This window comes from Scyliorhinus torazame, chromosome 5, assembly GCF_047496885.1.
Source record: "Scyliorhinus torazame isolate Kashiwa2021f chromosome 5, sScyTor2.1, whole genome shotgun sequence".
Lineage (NCBI taxonomy): Eukaryota > Metazoa > Chordata > Chondrichthyes > Carcharhiniformes > Scyliorhinidae > Scyliorhinus > Scyliorhinus torazame.
This window is the reverse complement of record NC_092711.1, coordinates 99,780,058-99,800,545: the sequence shown is the minus strand read 5'-3', so window position 1 is coordinate 99,800,545 and position 20,488 is coordinate 99,780,058. Positions and strand designations below refer to the sequence as shown.

At 48.5% G+C, this 20,488-nt stretch overlaps 1 protein-coding gene and 1 long non-coding RNA gene across 3 annotated transcripts in view; both read right to left on the bottom strand.

The window, feature by feature from the left end:
* Positions 1-20,488, bottom strand: part of LOC140419167 (uncharacterized) — a 415,920-nt gene that overhangs the window by 253,116 nt on the left and 142,316 nt on the right. The window lies entirely within an intron of this gene.
* Positions 7,632-14,431, bottom strand: LOC140419152 (uncharacterized). 2 transcript variants are annotated; one of them, XM_072502917.1, is made up of 2 exons: positions 13,870-14,431; positions 7,632-13,237 (listed from the first exon to the last, which is right to left on the bottom strand). In XM_072502917.1, exon 2 carries the CDS (start codon positions 12,798-12,800, stop codon positions 11,604-11,606), a length of 1,197 nt encoding a protein of 398 aa, XP_072359018.1. In that variant the 5' UTR covers positions 12,801-13,237; positions 13,870-14,431; the 3' UTR covers positions 7,632-11,603. The 2 variants fall into 2 exon arrangements, with proteins under 2 accessions (XP_072359018.1, XP_072359019.1); XM_072502918.1 differs by having other exon boundaries at positions 14,229-14,431.

Below are 20,488 nucleotides of genomic sequence, written 5' to 3'. Positions count from 1 at the left end.
CGAAACACTCGCCACCGGGGCCTGATACAACAATTTGACCCACCCTATGAATTCCTCCCCAAACCCAAATCTGCCTGACACTTCTCACTCCACCCTATCAAAAGCTTTCTCCGCGTCCATTGCCGCTACCACTCCTGCGTCCCCACCCTCCAAGGGCATCATGGTCACATTCGGAAGCCTCCGCACATTCGTATTCAGCTGCCTGCCGTTCACAAACCCCGTCTGATCCTCATGAATCACTCCCGGGATACAGTCCTCAATCCTAGTGGCCAAGATCTTGGCCAACAGCTTGGCATCCACATTAAGGAGCGAAATCGGCCTATAGGAGCCACATTGCAGCAGGTCCTTATCACGCTTGAGGATAAGCGAGATCAGAGCCTGCAACATCGTCGGGGGAAGGATTCCCTTTTCCTTAGCCTCGTTAAAAGTTCTCAACAGCAATGGGCCCAAAAGCTCTGAGAATTTCCTATAGAACTCTACGGGAAACCCATCCGGCCCCGGGGCCTTGCCCGCCTGCATACTCCCCAACCCCTTAATTAGTTCCTCCATCTCAATCAGGGCCCCCAATCCCTCTACCCGCCCTTCCTCCTCCACCTTTGGAAACCTCAGTTGGTCCAGGAACTGCCTCATCCCCTCCCCTCCCTCCTGGGGTTCTGACTCGTATAATTTACCATAAAAGTCCTTAAAGACCTCATTTATCTTAGCTGAGCTCAGCACCATGTCGCCCACCCCCCATCTCTAATTCCCCCAATCTCCCTAGCCGCCTCCCTCTTCCGCAGCTGATGCGCCAGCATCCGACTTGCCTTCTCCCCATACTCATACACTACTCATACACTACTCCCTGTACCTTCCTCAACTGGGTCTCAGCCTTCCCCATGGTTAACAAGTCAGACTCCGTTTGAAGGCTCCGGCGCCTTCAACAACCCCTCCTCGGGGGATTCCGCATACATCCTATCCACCCTCAGTATCTCCCCCACCAACCTCTCCCTCTCCATCCTCTCCCTTTTCTCCCTGTGGGTCCTGATTGAAATTAGCTCCACCCTGACCACTGCCTTCAGCGCCTCCCAGACCTCCCCATTATCATTGGCCTCCACATATCTTTGGATGCACCTCCGGACCCGCCCACAGACTTCCTCGTCCCCAGTAGTCCCACATCCATTCTCCACAGCGGGCGGTGGCCTCTCTCCTCCCCCATCCCCAACTCCACCCAGGGCAGGGCATGTTCCGAGATCGCAATGGCCGAGTACTCCGCCCCCTCCACTCTCGGAATTAGCGCCCTGCTTACCACGAACAAATCTTCCCGCGAGTAAGCGTTGTGTACATGGGAGAAGAAGGAAAACTACTTTGCCCTTGGCCTGGCAAATCTCCACGGATCCACTTCCCCCATCTGGTCCATGAACCCCCTCAGGACATTGGCCGCTGCCGGCCTCTTACCCAACCTCAATCTAGACCGGTCCAGCGTCGTGTCCAGGACCGTATTAAAGTTCCCCCACCACATTACCAAACTACATGACTCCAGATCCGTAATCCGGCTCAGCATCCGCTTCATGAACCCTGCATCGTCCCAGTTCGGAGCATACACATTCACTAGCACCACCCGGGCCCCCTGCAGCCTGCCACTCACCATAACATAACAACCCCCCTTATCTGACACAATACCCACCGCCTCAAATGCCACTCGCTCACTCACCAAGATTGCGACCCCCCTGTTCTTCACATCCCCGAACAGGCGCCGGAATGTGGCGACTAGGGGCTTTTCACAGTAACTTCATTTGAAGCCTACTTGTGACAATAAGCGATTTTCATTTCATTTCTTTTTTCATCCAGTCCTGCGTGAAAAACCTGTCCCACCCATCCCTTCCTCAGCCTGGTTTGATCCGCGACCTTCAGGTGCATTTCCTGTAGCATGGCTACATCTGCCGTTAGCCCCTTTAAGTGCGAAAACACCCGGGACCTCTTGAAGGCCCATTCAGGCCTCTCATGTTCCACGTGATCAGCTGGATCGGGGGGCTACCCAACCCCCATCCCCCTCCCCCCCCCCCCCCCCCCCCCCGCCATCTAGCCATCTCCTTTTTTAGGCCAGCCACATGCCCACGCCAACCGCACCCTCCAGCCCCCTAGGCGGAGGCTCCCCGCCCGACTCTCCCTATTACCATCAATTCCCTCTCAGTCAGCACAGCAGCAACCCAGTCCCGGCCCCCCCAAATCCCCCTCCCCCAGCCAAGCAACAGCTTAACCCCCCTGCCCCACCATTACACTCCTGTAAGTCAGCTGAATCATGCTGACCCCGGCCGCTCCCGCCTCTACCTCCAATCCTCCAGTGGATTCCCCATCCAAATCTCCAGCCCCCTCCACCTAAGTGGGGTAGAGAAAGTCCCTACACCCCGCATGAACCAATGCGGACATCGAACACAGAACCGTCCCACGCGTCAGGTACCATCCCCACCATTTTGCGGGTAAAACCGCGCTCCCTGCCTGGGCCGACCCCACCCCCTGTGACGCAGCTCCTCTCAACTGCGACCTCACCCAAATCCCCGAGGGCACGGGGCCACAAAGACACAAGAAAACGTGAGGAAAACCCCACCCAAATACCGCCCCATCCCCCTCACCAACAACCCCCATAACATACTGCAATCCATTAACTCGAGTCCAACTTCTCATTCTTGATGAAAGTCCACGCCTCATCCGGCGCATCAAAATAATGGTGTCGGTCCTGGTATGTGACCCACAGCCTCGCCGGCTGTAGCAGCCCGAACTTCACCCGCTTCTCGTCGAGGACCGCCTTGGCCCGATTGAATCCTGCACGCTTCTTGGCCAGCTCTGCACTCCAGTCCTGATAAATCCGGATCTCGGTGTTCTCCCACCTGTTGCTCCGCTCCTTCTTCGCCCATCGCAGGCCACACTCCCTGTCGGTGAAGCAGTGGAACCTCACCACCACCGCCTTCGGCCTCCTCGCCAGGATCCTGTGCGCCCCATCCAGCTCCAGGGGCCTCAGTAAGGCTCCCGTGCCCAACAGCGTACTCAGCATCGTAGCCACATACGCCTCAGCTACCGACCCCTCCATGTCCTCAGGGAGATCCAGAATCCGCAGGTTCTGCCTCCTCGACCTATTCTCCAGGTCCTCGAACTTCTCCTGGCATTTTTTGTGCAGCGCCTCGTGAGCTTCCACTCTGACCACCAGGCCCAGAATCTCGTCCTCATTATCAGAGGCCTCCTGCTTCACCTCCTTTATCGCCATCCCCTGCATCTTCTGGGTCTCCACCAGCCTTTCAATCAACGCCTTCATAGGGGCCAACATCTCCGCCTTCAAGTCAGCAAATCTACTTCTTAAAAACTCCGGCTGCTCCCGAGACCACTGGGCCCACACTGCCTGATCACCGCCTGCCGCCATCTTGTTTTTTCACGCCCGTTCTCTCTTCTCTAAAGCCACTTTTTTGACCGCTCCACTCCTGGTCCACTCCATACAGTGCTGGGGGACCCTCACTGTTTCCTACCCACACCGGGAATCGTCGTCCAAATGCCGCTGGAGCTTCTTAAAAGGGCCCAGACTTCCGTTATCGGCGGGAGCTGCCGACCGTGCAACCTACCTAGGCATAGCCGCAACCGGAAGTCTTGTAAACAGGCAGTCTTAGTGACAGCACAGACATGAGTCCAGAGATGTGCAAGTTAGGTGGATTGGCCATGCTAAATTGCCTTAGTGTCCAAAAAGGTTAGATGGGGTTACGGGGATAGGGTGGAGGTGTGGGCTTAGGTGGGGTGCTCTTTCCGAGGGCTGGTGCAGCTCAATGGGCCGAATGGCCTCCTTCTGTACTGTAAATTCAATGAGGTCAGAAGCTCATATTGGGATCAAATGTGAAACCAAGTTTACAAAGAGACTGGCTAAGTCGCAGACTGTTGCCAGGGAGAGGGATAGAGCCGGTATGTCAGGAATGGAGATTGGAGCAGGGACCGAACAGTGGATTCAGTCTTCTCCATATATGATTGAAGTTATTTAGTAAACAGGAAGAGAACCAGAATGGGCCCTGAGTCTGATATCCGGTACAACTTAGTTCGAGAGGAAGAACGAAGGAAACCCTGGAAGATTTGGAGAAACGCGCTTCGCAATTACTCATCAAATCTCCACACAGTCAGTTCTGGACACAAGGTTCACAACTGTTATTCTGTCTGCTCAGTCAGGGTGATTCAGATTAATGTCTGTCACAAGTCATAAATGAAGTGACTTATGAAGCATATTCTTATCTCTAATTATATAACTTTGGTAAAAGGATGCAGAAATAATGATCTAATACTTTATTTGGATTTCAGCCCCAGGGAGGAGGGAGTGTGTGGGACGGGGATTTACAGCTTTGGGGAAAGAAGTGAGAAAAAAATGTTCCCCAGAAACTGGAATTGTCTGTTCTGAATTTCTATCCTGTACTGATAGTGTGACCTTTGTAAACTCCCTTTCCAGGGCATTAGGAGAGGATTTTCAGACATGAAACAAACCAAATATCACATTAAGATCCAACAGTGTCACTTAATTGATCAGGACCTGAATATCCTCAGACTATGAATGTGAAATGAAAAATGTTTGTTCGGTTTGTGGGAAAATATTTCAAACATCAGTGTGACTGGAAAAGCACCGAGACACACACGCACTTGAGTGAGTGTTCCGGTGAACTGACTGTGGAAAGAGTTTTAACCAGTTACAGCCTGAAAAAACACACCATTCACTAAGGGGAGAAACCATACATGTGTTCTGTGTGAGGACCAAGCTTCATTTGATTGTCTAAAGAGGAAATGCACAAAGACACTGACTCCATGGAGATACCGTGGAAACAGAGATTGTGGACATTGGATGTTCAACAGTTCAATGAGAATCGAGCCAAAGGAGCAAAGGGTAAGTATCAGAGACAAGTTGAGCTCTGAGAGAGCATGATGGGAGATAGCAGGAAAAGAGGGAAAAGATGTGAGTTCAAAATTTGGACAAAAAGGACTTTCGAGGCAATTTTACTGAGTGGTTTCGTGGAAGACGAGCAGCAGAATCAGCTGATCGGATTGTTTCAATGGCTGGGGTTTTCCAGTCCTTCCTGCTGGCTGGATCTTCCAGTCCCACAGATCTCTCAGTCTGCTGTTCCGGTTCACTGATTGTCTCATTGGGTTCGCTGTACGCCTCTTGGGGTCTGTGAAAGAACTCCCGGAACCTCATTCGTCTGATGAATTCTCTGGAGCGGAAAAACTGCGACATCATCTTTGCAGCCTTCAACACGTTATCAATGAAGACGAACATCTTGCCAAGGCCCCCCCCCCCCCCCCCCCCCCACTACTTGCTTTCAAACAACCGCGCAACCTCAAACAGACCATTGTTTGCAGCAAACAACCTCTGCAAGATGTGCCAGATCATCAACATGGGTACCACCATTACTCACAGGAACACCACCCATCAGGTACGCGGTACATACTCGTGCGACTCGGAACGTTGTCTACCTCATACACTTCAGGTAAGGATGTCCCGAGGCGTGGCAGATTGGCGAGACCATGCAGACACTGGATGAAATTACTGTGAAAAGCCCCTAGTCGCCACATTCTGGCACCTGTTTGTGTAAGCGGGTACAGGAATTGAACCCGCGCTGCTGGCCTTGTTCTGCATCACAAACTAGCTATCTAGCGCACTGAGCAAAACCATTACGTGACATTCGCCAAGTAGGAATGTTCCCTTCCAGTCGGGGAACACTTCTGCAGCCAAAGGCAATCAGCCTCTGATCTTCAGGTAAGCATTCTTCAAGGCAGCCTTCAGGACACACGTCAATGCAGAATCGCTGAACAGAAACTGATAGCCAAGTTCCGCACACGACTACGGCCTCAACCGGGACCTTGGATTCATGTCACATTCCATTCACCCCCCACCATCTGGCCTGGGCTTACGAAATCCTACCAACTGTCCTGGCTTGATACAATTCACACCTCTTTAACCTGTGATTATCCCTCTCTCCAGTCGCACCGCCTGGACCTGTAAAGACTTAATTACCTGCAAAGACTCGCATTCAAAGTTCCATCTCGCATCATTGAATTTTTCTATATGTGTTTGTGGAACCCACCTCTTCAGTCACCTGTGAAAGGAGCTGCGCTCCGAAAGCTAGTGATTCGAAACAAACCTGTTGGACTTTAACCTGCCGTTGTACGACTTCTTACCGTGCCCACTGTCCGTGTGGAGTTTGCACATTCTCCCTGTGTCTGCGTGCGTTTCACCCCCACAACCCAAAGATGTGCAAGTTAGGTGGATTGGCCACGCTAAATTGCCCCCCCCCCCCCAAATTAAAAATAAATAAATAAATGAGAAGCATTTAATGCTTCTGCCAGTTTCAAACATTTTGCACGTTAGGCGAATGTGATGACTGCTACACTACAGAAACAGCTGGCAGCACAGTACCCAGTGGCCCTGTGCAACGTTCAACTGCACAGTCTTGCTGCAGATTTCAATGGTTCGGCTGGGAGGCCAGGTCACTTATTACATGAAGACACCTGTTCCTTTAAAACAGATGACTCAACTTGTAAGACCATAAGATATAGAACTTACATTGAACTTCAGCATTTGTTCAGTAAATATCTAACGGAATAATGCTCTCTGTTCAATCATTAATGCCTCATTCTTATCTTCCTACAGAAAATTTCCCCCGATTTTACTCAATATTTGTTTCATTATTCAATGTTGAACATCAGTATATTTATTTGTTATATATGACTTCATTTTCAATTGAATAGCTCTCAAGTCTTCACTCTGAATAACTCTGAAATATGCACCATTGAATTGCAAACATGACTGATCAAGAAAAGAAAGCTTGTCACTGGGTAATTAAAATCCCATGAATCTTTGTTCAGTTTGACCTCAGACAGCTTTTGAACAAAGTCAAACATAATTAAATGGTAGTGACTTGAGAATTGTCTGTTGCATATATTTGACCCCTCTGTGTTTTGGTGTGAAACATTCTGCAGCCTAAATACCGTTCATGTATAAGAAAGGAGGGGTGACAGCAAATCCACACTGAGCCTGGATTTCCTCATCTCCCTGAGTGGCTTTTCCTGTTTCTCCATCATTAAGGCCGAATCTTTCAAAAAGGTGTTTCAGTTAAATCTCTGCTATTTCCTTCAATTCAGTTCTGTCTATATGAGCACACATCACCATTCGATATGTTTTGAGTGCTGATTAAAATGTTAATCTGCGTCTACAAAGTCATTAACTTCTTTTGTGAACTGAGCAAACTGCCAAGATCTGCACTTTGTTTTTTCGTGTATGGAACGATCTGTCTAGACTGTACGCAGAACAATACTTTTAACTGTATTCGGTACACGAGACAATAAATCAAATCCAATCAAAGAGACAGTTTCTTACTCGTCTTCAGATTGAACAATGAGCCTTCTAAAAAATTAAAAATGGGAGATGGGGGTCAGTGGCTGGACCAGCATTGACTGCTCATTCCAATTGCCCTTGAACTGCGTGTCTTGTGAGGCTATTTCAGGGGGCACTTACAAATCAACCACAACATTGCTGTGGATCTGGAGTCACGTGTAGGCCAGGCCTCGTAAGGAGAGCAGATTTCCTGAAGGACATTAGTGAACCAGACGGGTTTTTACAACAATCCACAATGTCATCATTAGACTTTTAATTTGAGACTTTTATTCAATTTCAATATCTGTCGTAGCCATATTCGATCCCAGATCCCCAGAGCATTAACCTGGGTCTCTGGATTACTAGCCCAAATATTCTTGGCAGAATATGATGTCTTGTAACTTCTCAAAAATATGAAGCAATTTATTTTTTCAAACAAATTCTGATAGCTCTGCAGTTTCTGGAAACATTTTGGTTGATAATGTTATTTTAAAAAAAATAAAGATCTAGTCTTTATAATATCATTACCTAATACACCAATTCACCAATGATAATCAATGTTCATGACTGAATAATCATTAATTTAATTATTATTTTTTGCTATGAAATCAATATATAGTTGATATAGAAAAGGTACAGAAGGTGAAATGGTTGCAGGAAGTCACATGTTTGAGGTATAAAAGGGCTTCCTTGACCTTGTTACTAATGGCAGTGAATATACTATGAAAATAACATTTTAAAAACTAAATGTGATTACACATGCGTACTTACAACTTCCTACATTACAACAGTGATTATGATTCAAAAGTACTCCATTGGCTTTAAAACACTTTTGGAGGTCCAGTGGGAGTGAGGTTTTATAGAAATGTACACTTGTTCTAATTGTTCGCAAACTAGGGATATATTACACTCGGTGTCCTCATCCGAATCACTGATAAAGAGTGAGTCTTAATTTTGTGTAATAATCATGGTATTGACACCATTTTGAATACTCTGTGAAACTCCAGACACACATATGCACAATTATTTGTTGTAAAACACAGCGGGTTGTTGTGATTTGGAATGCACTGTCTATAAATGGTGCTGGAATCTCATTGGACTGTAACTTCCAAAAGGGAATTTGGTATATTCTGAAAAAGAAAACAAAATAGTCGAACTTTGTGATTAAATGGGTCGCTGTACAAAGAGCTGGCATGGGAAAAGTGGGCCAAATAGACTCCTCTATGCTCCAGGAGCCTTGTGTACATGTAAAACGAGTGGTAACGACCTGGAACCTACTGCCTATGTGGGTAGGAGATGCAGAGATGACGGAAGGATTTCAATTGGACAGGCACTGAGAGAAATAAACCTACAGGGATTCGGGGATAGAATGGGGCAATGGACAGACTGGCTTCCTCCACAGGGAGCCGACACCGTCCCAAAGGGCTGAATGGCCCCATTCCCCACCCTCCAGATGCTGTGATCTCAGGAGAGAAATTCAGCTGCTCCAGTCTCTCCAACTAACTGGAGTCCCTTATCCCTGGTCCCATTCTTGTAAATGTCCTCTCCACCCTCTCAGAACTTCACATCTTCCTTTAGTGTGGGGCCCATCTAGGATTCCATTCTAGAGGGATAGAATTGAAAAGCATGGAGGAAATGTTCAACTTGTTTAGAACCAGGGTGAGGCTATACCGGGAGCACTGTCCACATTGGCGATCTCCATTTAGATAAAGGAAATAAGAGGCACTGGAGAAGGTGCAAAAAAGATTCATAATATACAGAACTGAGAGCATTTAACACTCAGGAAAGGCTGAGACTTTTTTTCTGGGAAAGAGAAGATTGATGGAAATCTTTAAGATTATACCCAGGAGTGGTGAGAATGTGCAACTTGCTACCACAGCGAGTGGTTGAGGTGAACAGCATGAATACATTGAACAGAAAGCTAGATACATACACGAGGGAGAAAGGAATAGAGGGAGATGCTGATGGGGGAGATGTAAAGGGGTGGGCGGAGGATCATGTGGAGCATAAACACTGACAGACCATGGCTACCCTCAGCCGTTATGGGAATTTAACCTGTGCTGTTGATGTCACTCAGCACAAACCAGCCATCCAGCCAACTGAGCTAACCGATCCCAATGTAAATCTGTAATAATTCCATAAATATTAGTGATTGCCTGTCTCCCACCATACTATTTAATGTAGTTTCCCAGTGCACCTCAGACAACTTGCCCCTCATAACCTGATAGTTTGCTTCTGTGAGAAGCACCCAGATAAATTAAACAAAAGAACAATGTAACCACCACAGCCCATCTTCATGGCAATGTGGCATGATTTTGGGGGTTTCCAAACAGAAATGGTAATGAAACATCTTCTAACCTCCAAACACTCTTTCGCTCTGATCCTTATGGAATGTGCAACCAAATATTAGCTTGAAGGCTCAGAGAGAATCAGCCCACTGGAGGCGAAGTCGTGAGACCGGCCAGTCCAGCAGAAAGAAACCCTCTGACCATCCCCATTTACCAACAGAATAAACAAAATGCAGTCCTGGATGTAATTGAGAACAGAAACAATAACAGCAGAATCCAATCCCTGTAATCACTTGTGAACCTGTTGGTGTTTCAGAAAGTGCGATGAATTACAAAATCCCATCGCACGTTGAGAGCAGGTGAATGGCCTCTCCCCAGTATGAACTCCCTGGTGTGACTGCAGACGGCACAGCCGAGTCGATAGCGCAAATAAACGTAAGCCGGTGTGAGATAATCGGGATTATGGAGACATGGCTGCAGGATGACCAGGGATGGGAATTTAATATATTCAGTATTTAGGAAGGACAGACAAAAAGGAAAAGGCAGTGGAGTGGCAGTGCTGGTTAAAGAGGAAATTAATGCAATAGTGAGGAAGGATATTAGCTCTGACAACGTGCAATCTGTATGGGTAGAGCTGAGAAACACCAAGGGGCATAAAAAAATAAGTGGGCATCGTATATAGATCCCCAAACTGCAGTGGTGATGTTGGGAATGGCACAAAACAGGACATTAGGCTGATTGGAAAAGTATCTGTAGGTATGTGAAGAGAAAAGATAGGTGAAGACTAATGTACATTCCTTACAGTCAGAAACAGGGGAATGTATAATGGGGAACAAAGAAATGGGTAAGCAAATAAATACATAATTTGGTTCTGTCTTCACAAATGGGGGCTTTGACTCTGAAGTTCCTGCAGATTGGAGGGTGGCTTATGTAACCCCACTATTTAAAAAGGGAGATAGAAAGAAAACAGGGAATAATAGACCAGTAAGCCTGACATTGGCAGTAGGGAACATTCATGGATTTATGAAGGGGAAATCATGCTTGACAAATCGACTGGAATTCTTCGAGGGGTAGAGTTGACGAGGGGGAGCAAGTGGATGTGGTATATTTGGACTTTCAGGTGGCTTTTGACAAAGTCCTGCATAAGAGATTAGTGTGTAAAATTAAAGAACATGGGATTAGGGGTAGTGTATTGAGATGGATAAAAAACTGGTTGGCAGACAGGAAACAAACAGCAGGAATTAATGGGTCTTTTTCAAATTGGCAGGCAGTGACTATTGGGGTAACCGCAGGGGTCGGTGCTAGGACCTCAGATATTCACAAGATATATTAATGATTTTTCTTTTTAAATTTATAGTACCCAATTTTTTTTTCTAATTAAGGGGCAATTTAGTGTGGCCAATTCACCTACCCTGCACACCTTTGGGTTCTGGGGGGTGAGACCCGCGCAGCGAAGGTTTACCAGACTGATTCCTGGGATGGTGGAATTGACGTACAAGAGATTGAATCAGTTAGGATTGTATTCACTGGAGTTCAGAAGAATGAGGGATCTCAGAGAAACCTGTAATATTCTAAAAGGACTTGACCGGGGAGATGCAGGATCGATTTCCCCGATGGTGGGAGTAAACAGAACCAGAGGTCGCAGTCTGAGTATATGGGGTAGATCATTTAGACAGAGATGATGAGCAATTTCTTCAACCAGAGAGTGGTGAGCCTGTGGAATTTGTTCCACAGGAAATAGTTGAGGCCAATACATTGTATGTTTTCAAGAAGCAGTTAGATATAGCACTTAGAGCGAAGGGAATCAAAGGATAAGGAGGGGAAAGCGGGATTAGGCTATTGAGTTGGATGATGAGCCATGATCATAATGAATGGCAGAGCAGGTGCGAAGGGCCAAATGGTCTCCTCCTGCTCCTATTTTCTATGTTTCTATGTAATCCCTTCCCACACTAAGAGCAGGTGAATGGCCCAGTGTGAACTCGCTGGTGTGTCTGCAGACTGGATAAATCACTGAATCTCTCCCCACATTGAGAGCAGGTGAATGACGTCTCCCCGGTGTGAACTCGCTGGTGTGTTTGCAGACTGGATAAATCACTGAATCTCTCCCCACACTGAGAGCAGGTGAATGGCCTCTCCCGAGTGTGAACCTGCTGATGTTTCCGCAGGTTGGATAAAGCACGGAATCTCTGCCCACACTGAGAGCAGATGAATGGCCTCTCCCCAGTGTGAATTCGCTGGTGTGTCTGCAGACTAGATAACTGTGTGATTCCTTTCCCACAGACGGAGCAGGTGAATGGCCTCTCCCCAGTGTGAACGCGCTGGTGTCTCTGCAGGTGGGATAACTGTGTGAATCCCTTCCCACACTGAGAGCAGGTGAATGGCCTCTCCCCAGTGTGAATTTTCTGATGCTTCAGCAGGGCGGATGAATCAATGAATCCCTTCCCACACTGAGAGCAGGTGAATGGCCTCTCCCCAGTGTGAACTCGCTGATGTTTCCGCAGGACGGATGAATCAATGAATCCTTTCCCACACTGAGGGCAGGTGAACGGCCTCTCCCCAGTGTGAATTTGCTGGTGTTGCCGCACGGCGGATGAATCAATGAATCCCTTCCCACACTGAGGGCAGGTGAACGGCCTCTCCCCAGTGTGAATTCGCTGATGTTGCCGCAGGGCAGATGAATCAATGAATCCCTTCCCACATTGAGAGCAGGTGAATGGCCTCTCCCCAGTGTGAATTCGCTGATGTTTCCGCAGAGTGGATGAATTAATAAATCCCTTCCCACACTGAGAACAGGTGAACGGCCTCTCCCCAGTGTGAATTTGCTGATGTTTCCGCAGGTTGGATGAATCAATGAATCCCTCCCCACACTGAGAGCAGGTGAATCGCTTCTCCCCAGTATGAACTCGCTGGTGTGACTGCAGGCTGGATAAATCAGTTAATCCCTTCCCACACTGAGAGCAGGTGAAAGGCATCTCCCCAGTGTGAACTCGCTCGTGTCTCTGCAGGTTGCCTAATCGAGTGAATCCCTGCCCACACTGAGAGCAGGTGAACGGCCTCTCCCCAGTGTGACTGCGTCGATGAATCTCCAGCTCAGATGGGCATCTGTATCCCTTCCCACAGTCCGCACATTTCCACGGTTTCTCCATGTTGTTGGTCTCCTCCAGATTGGACAATCAGTGGAAGCCTTGTCGAGACACAGAACATGTGCACTGTCTCTCCCCACTGTGGTATGATGTTTTTTCAGGCTGTGTAACTGGTTAAAGCTCTTTCCACAGTCAGTTCAATGGAACACTCTCACGCAGGTGTGTGTTGCGTGGGTCTTGGTGCTTTTCCAGTCACACTGTTGTTTCCACAGTCCATTCACTGGAACACTCTCACGCGGGAGTGTGGTGTGTGGGTCTCGGTGCTTTTCTAGTCACAATCATGTTTATAATCTTTTGAAGCCGACAGATTGGACATTTCTCCTTCTCGCCAATGATATTCAGAACCCGACGATATCTAGTTCAGAAGGAATCGAGTGAGTTTGTCACATCGAGACGTGATGTTTGAGATTTCTGTCTATAATTCCTCCTCTTCCGATATCCTTTAAAAACAATTTACAAAAGTCATCGGTTAGTACAGGATAGAAATTCAGAACAGACAATTCTAGTTCCGATGAAACATTATTTCCTCTCTCATTCTCCAAAAGCTGTAAATTTCCATCCCACACAATCACCCTCCATTCTCACTCTGTTGCACCTAATATTTACCCTCCCAATTCTCCTGAAGGGCTGATTCATGTTGACTGACAGATCCAAGCTCAGCTCAATGCTTCCTGACCAGGACACAGAGATTATAATAGGAACAAGTAGGCTATTCAGCCCACTGCGTCTGCTCAACCATTCAATGCGATCCTTGGCCTATCTATCCCTCGATATCTTCAATATCTAGAAACCTATCAATATTTGTCTTGAACATACTTGGGGACTGAGGCTGCACATTCCTCTGGGGTAGAGAATTCCAAAGCTTCACCACATCCTCGAGTGAAGAAATCCCTCCTCATCTCAGCTTTCACTCTATTTTCCCCATAACCCTTCACTCCATTGCCAATAAAATATCTGTCAAACTTGTGCTTCAATATATTCAATGACCCCCAGATACAACTGATCCCTGTGGAAGAGAAATCCAAAGACTAAAAACCTCTGATGGAAGTGTGTAACCTTCCTCTTCATTCACCTGATTAAGAAACTGCCCTCTGAAAACTCGTGATACCAAATAAACCTGTTGTTGTCAGACTTCCGGAGCCCAGCCCCGTCCAACGCGCCATCTCCACATTCTGAACAATGGGGAACAAGCTCCTCCCACTCATTCAAACATCGCCCCCGACAAAGATGACACACGCGCATGCGCCCTGATGTACATCCAATAAAGATGGCGGCCGTTAACTCGAGCCGAAGATGAGGAGCTGCAACCCCGCTCGGTACAAACTCGGTCCCGTAAACTATTCCGAGGTTTACGATTGCAACAGCTTTACACAACGTTTCCGCCCACTCCCGCGATTTCTTGCTTCCTCCATCGTTTTAAATGCCTATTACCGATTTCGAAAATGAAAAAGCCGCCCTTCTGCACCGCCATTACCCACACTGCGCATGCTTCAATCGCAGCGGACCCGCCCCTCATTCACTCCGATTGGTTGGAAGACCAGCCGCTCCCATTCGGTACTTCAGCCCCGCCCCTGCTATTGGACCAGGGCTGCCGCCAATTATCCGGGCATTGTGACAGTTGGAGACGGCGAGAGCGGCTGATTGATCAATAATAACATTGTTTCACATTGGGCTCCGCAGCGCACTCGGGATTTGTAAACCCCGCCCCCCCGGCACTGACCTCTCACCTCACAATGCCCGGGCAATGATTGACGGCAGCTCCGAACAATAGAAGGAGGGGATTGGTTTGAGGACCGAAAGGGAGTGGGTGGTCCTCCAACCAATCAGTGACTGAAGGGCGGGGCTCTCGGGGTGCCGGATCTTCACAGAAGAAGCAACCGCGCAGGCGCACGTGCCAACTGAAAGAAAGGTTCCTTTCTCTCAATTTCTTTTTTTAAAAAATGTGTTTATTCAAATTTTCCAACAAAATTTTTAACAACCCCCCCCCCCCCCCCCCCCATAACAAAAAGAAAGAAACGCAAACACAACAGTCAAAAATTATACAAAACTTTTACATTGGGTTTCCCCATATACAGTAACACCCCCATATGACATTCAAAGATACCCGTAGGGAAGCCCCCCCACCCACCCGAATTCACCCCCGGAAAGAGAGCATCTTAATAACCCGTACACCCAAAATCACCCTGTCCTGAGTCCCCTGTGCCGGGAGCAGCTGGAATTCCCTCACCTGCCACCTCACAAACGCCCTCACTTGCATATACCTGAAAACATTTCCCGGGGGTAACCCAAACTCCTCCTCCAGCGCCCCTAGGCTCGCAAACGTCCCATCTATAAACAGGTCCCCTATTCTTCTAATCCCTGCCCGATGCCAGCTCCGAAATCCCCCATCCATCCTTCCCGGGACGAACCGATGGTTCTCCCGAATCAGGGTCCAAACTGAGGCTCCCACCTTGCCCCTGTGTCGTGTCCACTGCCCCCAGATCTTCAACGTCGCCGCCACCACCGGACTTGTGGTGTACCTTGTCGGCGAGAGCGGCAGCAGTGCCGTCACCAGCGCCCTCAGGCTCGTGCCCCTGCAGGACGCCATCTCCAACCTCTTCCACGCCGCCCCCTCTCCCTCCATTACCCACTTACGGATCATCGCTACATTGGCAGCCCAATAATAGTCGCACAAATTCGGCAGAGCCAGCCCTCCCTGTCCCTACTACGCTCCAGAAACACCCTTTACCCTCGGGGTCTTATTTGCCCACAAGAAACCCATGATACTCCTACCTACCTGTTTGAAAAAGGCCTTGGGAATCATAATGGGAAGGCACTGGAACACAAAGAGAAACCTCGGGAGGACCATCATTTTAACCGACTGCACCCTGCCCGCTAGCAAGAGTGGCAGCACATCCCATCTTTTGAAATCTTCATCCATCTGCTCCACCAACCGCGTCAAATTGAGTTTGTGCAGGGCCCTGTCACAAGTAGGCTTACATTAACACTGCAATGAAGTTCCTGTGAAAAGCCCCTAGTCGCCACATTCCGGCACCTGTTCGGGTACACAGAGGGAGATTTCAGAATTTCCAAATTACCTAACAACGTGTCTTTCAACTTGTGGGAGGAAACCGGAGCACCCGGAGGAAACCCACGCAGTCATGGGGAGAACGTGCAGACTCCGCGCAGACAGTGACCCAAGCCGGGTATCAAACCTGGGACCCTGGTACTGTGAAGCAACAGAGCTAACCAGCGGTTTCTGAGGCATGTGGGACAGTGGGTAATCTGGCTGCCAATTCAGACCCAATTCTCAATAATCTTTGAATCTGGAGAAGTAAGGATGAGATTTGGCTGACCGAGATTGTAAAATAAGCATCATCAAGATCCATCTCCTACCTGCTCTTTCAGAGTGTCAGTGCAGACTTTATAATGCTGCTGTAGTAATACACTGTTGTTCTGCTATAAATAAAGTCAGCAGAGTGCCAGATGACCATCGGCTGCTCTCCACTTTGAGGGGACGAGCTGACTGGTGTAACCTGAGCAACACCACAACTCAGGCGAGGGGCAAGGTTGAGAGGGCTGGCCTTCTGTACGCGAATTATAGATCATAGAATTTACTGTGCAGAAGGAGGCCATTCGGCCCATCGAGTCAACACGACCCTTGGAAAGAGCACTCTCCCCAAGCCGACACCTCAACCCTCTCCCTGTAACCCAGTAACCCCACCCAACCATTTTGGGCACCAAGGGCAATTTCGCATGGTCAATCCACCTAACCTACTACACATCATTGGACTGTGGGAGGAAACTGGAGGAAACCCACCCAGACACGAGGAGAACTTGCAGATTCTACACAGACAGTGACCTAAGCCGGGAATCGAACCTGGAGCTGTGAAGCAACTGTGCTAACCACCATGCTACCATCCACACTGTTGACCTTGCTGTGCATCATGAACCAGCTGTCCAGCCAACTGAGCTAAACTGGCCCAGCTAGCCATTCAGCTATGCTTTGTACCTGAATGGGAATTATCAGATATTTTTACCACTGTGAGCTTGGGTTGTGGATTTTAACTTCTTCACTCTACTCTGTTCATGTTGATCTTCTCAAGCAGGGCTGCTTGGTGAAGAGAACTTTGCGAGATTCGGTGACAGTGAGAGTGATTATGGAATATGAAATGAAATGAAAATCGCTTATTGTCACAAGTAGGCTTCAATGAAGTTACTGTGAAAAGCCCCTAGTTGCCACATTCCGGCGCCTGTTCGGGGAGGCTGGTACGGGAATATGTGTGTTTCCTCACAAACTAAGTGAGTTTGTGACAGTAACTCAATCATAGCTACTGCAGGTGAGTCTCTGGCTACAACTGTATTGAGAAGAAAGAAATTGGAGAGGAACATTGCAGCCAGCGTGACAGCAGGAGATTACAGGAGGATGGTTTGGTCAATGGTGTCAAAGGTGCAGACAGGCCAAAAAGAACAATAAAGAACAGATAATCCTTGTCAAACTCACACTGGATTCAATATGTTACTTTGATAAAGAGCTGTTGCAATGCTGTGGCATAGGCAGATATTTTACTGGGGAATTCAAAATATAGAATTCCTGGGCATGGATTTCAGAGATGACAAAACTTTGGAGAGGAAAGGTCGGTTAGAAATAGGGCAGTAGTAATCAGGAATTCGTTTTGAGGACGGGTGATAATGATGATTTAAAGTCAAGAGGGACAATAAATGAAGAGGGAGAGAGATCGAACCATCAACAATATCAGCAAACATGGGGAAGTTGGGAGATCAGGGGTTTACTGGGATTAGAACAGGAGGTGGGTCTCATGGTCATAATGAGACGTGAGATGGCATGCGGGGATATAGGAGAGATCTAGAGGGGTCAGATGTCTGTTAAGGGGGATCTTTAGAAGCAGTGTGGCACAGTAGGCCAGTGTTAGGGAAACAGCAGAGGCAGCTGGACGGAAGCTCTCAAGGAAACAAGGGATGAGGAAATTGGCAACAGGAGCTCATTTGTGTTAGAGATTTTGAAAACACTCATCACATTGCATTTAACACAAGGATGATTTATTTGACATTTATCTTTAATATTAGTACCTTTAAGGGAGCTGAATGATTAATATCAGCCAATAAATATGCTTCAGTGCTGGATGCGAGGAACAGCAAAATCCTAATCAAATTTGTTACTTGCGAACTCTCTGGTGACTCAGCAGGTTGGATAATTAAGCAAATCCCTCCCCTTATTCAGAGTAGATGGAAGCCTCTCTCACCAGTGCATATTCACTGGTGCGAGGGCATGGCAGATGAATGGGTAAATCCATTTCCACACTCAGTATAACGTTTCCCCAGTTCAAATCTGCAATGATTTCAGATGGTTTTCTCAACCCGAATGGTCTCGTCAGTTTGAGCTTGCTGATGAGACATTGGTTTCTGGGCACTTGAAAGGTCGTTCATCTTGATGAACTCGCTGGTGTCTCAGCAAGCTGGATAACTGAGTAAACCCTTTCCCACACTGAGAGCAGTTGAACGGCCTCTCCCCAGTGTGAACTCGCTGGTGTGTCTGCAGATGGAAGGACCGCGTAAATCCCTTCCCATACTCAGAGCAGATAAATGGCTTCTCCCCAGTGTGGAATTGTTGGTGTATCATTAGGCTGGAGGACTGAGTGAATCCCTCCCCTTGCTCAGAATAAGTGAACGGTCTCTCCCTAGTGTGAACTTGCTGGTGTTTCAGCAAGGTACATAATTGAGTGAATCCCTTCCCACACTTAGAGCAGATGAATGGCTTCTCCCCAGTGTGAACTTGCTTGTGCTTCAGAAGGCTAGATGACTGAGTGAATCCCTTCCCACATTCGGAGCAGGTGAACAGTCGCTCCCCAGCGTGAACCCGTTGGTGCTCCAGCAAGTTGGATGAACGGGTGAATATCTTCCCACAGTCAGGTCAGGCAAACAGTCTGTCTGCAGTGCGAGTTCGCTGGTGGACAGTGAGGTCAGATAACGTCTTGAACCCAGACCCACAGTGAGAGCATCTGAATGGTCTCTTGTCACTGTGTTCCCAGGAACATTTATAGCACCTCCCACACTCCAAGCATTTAAAAGGTCTTTCCCCATTGTGAAGCCGCCGGATTGTCAGCAATGTGGATGAGGATGAAGAAATGAAGTGCTTCCCACACTCGGAGCAGTTAAACAGTCTCTCCCCTGTGTGAACTCGCTGGTGTGTCAGCAGGTTTGAAGAGTTAATGAACCCTTTCCCACACTCTGGGCAGGTGAATGGTTTGTCCCCAGTGTGACTGTGCCGATGGGGTTCTGCATCCTGTCCCACCCTCATTTCCATGGATTCTCCCCGGTGTGGCTGCACTTGTGTCTTGCCAGGCCAGATGATTGGCTGAAGCCTCATCCACACACAGAACACGTGTACGGTTTCTCCCCACTGTGAATGGAGGCTGTTCTCTTTCATCTTCAAAATCCGATATTCACATTACAGCAGGTTGAGAAATTCTGTCCGTACCTGATGTGAAGTTTTAATTTCCTGACTGAAAATCCGATCCTTCAAACACCCTGTGAAACTGATTGAAAACAGAAAATATGGGGTGAGAGAGAACCCACAAAAACACAAAGGCAGGTTGTGAAATTGAGCTGAATGAATCTGGTCATTTGTGGGGCCGGCTCTGGGAAAAAGCGACCGTGAAAACAGCTGGATTGTCATAAAAACCCAACTGGTTTGTTAATGTTCTTCAGGAAAGGGAACCTACCACCCGGTCTGTGCCGACACAGGAAACTGGTTTCTATGGGTGAAGAGAGGGAGGGGGTGGGGGTGAGGGAGAGTCGAGGTTGGTCTTAAACTGTGGAATTTCCTCTGAACAACCTCTCCACATCACTTTCCTTATTAAGATGCTCCTTAAAACGTACTTCTTCTGGCCCAAGGGGCGGCGATCTGGGAGGTCCGGCAGAAGGTCTCTGAGAACGAGGACGAGATCCTGGGCCTGGCGGTGAAGGTGGAGGCGCACGAGGTGCTTCACAAGAAATGGCAGGCGAGGTTCAAGGAGATGGAGAACCGGTCGAGGCGGAAGAACCTGCGGATCCTGGGTCTCCCGGAGATGCTGGAGGGATCGGACGTGGGGGCCTACATGGTCACCATGCTGAATTCGCTGATGGAAGCAGGGGCCTTTCAGGGGCCCTTGGAGCTGGAGGGGGCCACCGAGGGCCCAGCGAGCCGCCGCGGTGCTGATGCGGTTCCACCGGTTTGCTGATCGAGAGTGTGTGTTAAGGTGGGCCAAGAAGGAGTGGAGCAGCAGGTGGGAGAACGTGGAGGTCCGGATCTACCAGGATTAGAGCGCGGAGGTGGCGAAGAAGAGGGCCGGTTACAACCGAGCGAGGGCAGTGCTGCACAGGAAGGGGGTGAAGTTCGGTATGCTGCAGCCGGCGCGTCTGTGGGTCACCTATGAGGACCGACACCATTATTTTGAGTCCCCGGAGGAGGCGTGGGCCTTTGTTCAGGCCGAAAAACTAGACTCGGACTAAGGGTCGGGGATTGTTGTGTTTCGAGGGGGGCTTCTTTATTTTTCGGGGGTTAATTGGGCGTTGTTTTGATTAGGTCCGCTGGGTGGGCTCGTGGCGGGGGGGGGGGGGGGGGGGGGGGGTGTAGGTAAACTGCTTGGTGGTTTGATGGCCGGTAGGGGAAATGGGTCCCCGCAAGGGGGGGGGGGGGGTGAGGCACCTGA

Coding starts and splice junctions, on each gene's coding strand:
- LOC140419152 (XM_072502917.1), bottom strand. CDS start 12,800: ATGGAGAAACCGTGGAAATGTGCGGACTGTGGGAAGGGATACAGATGC.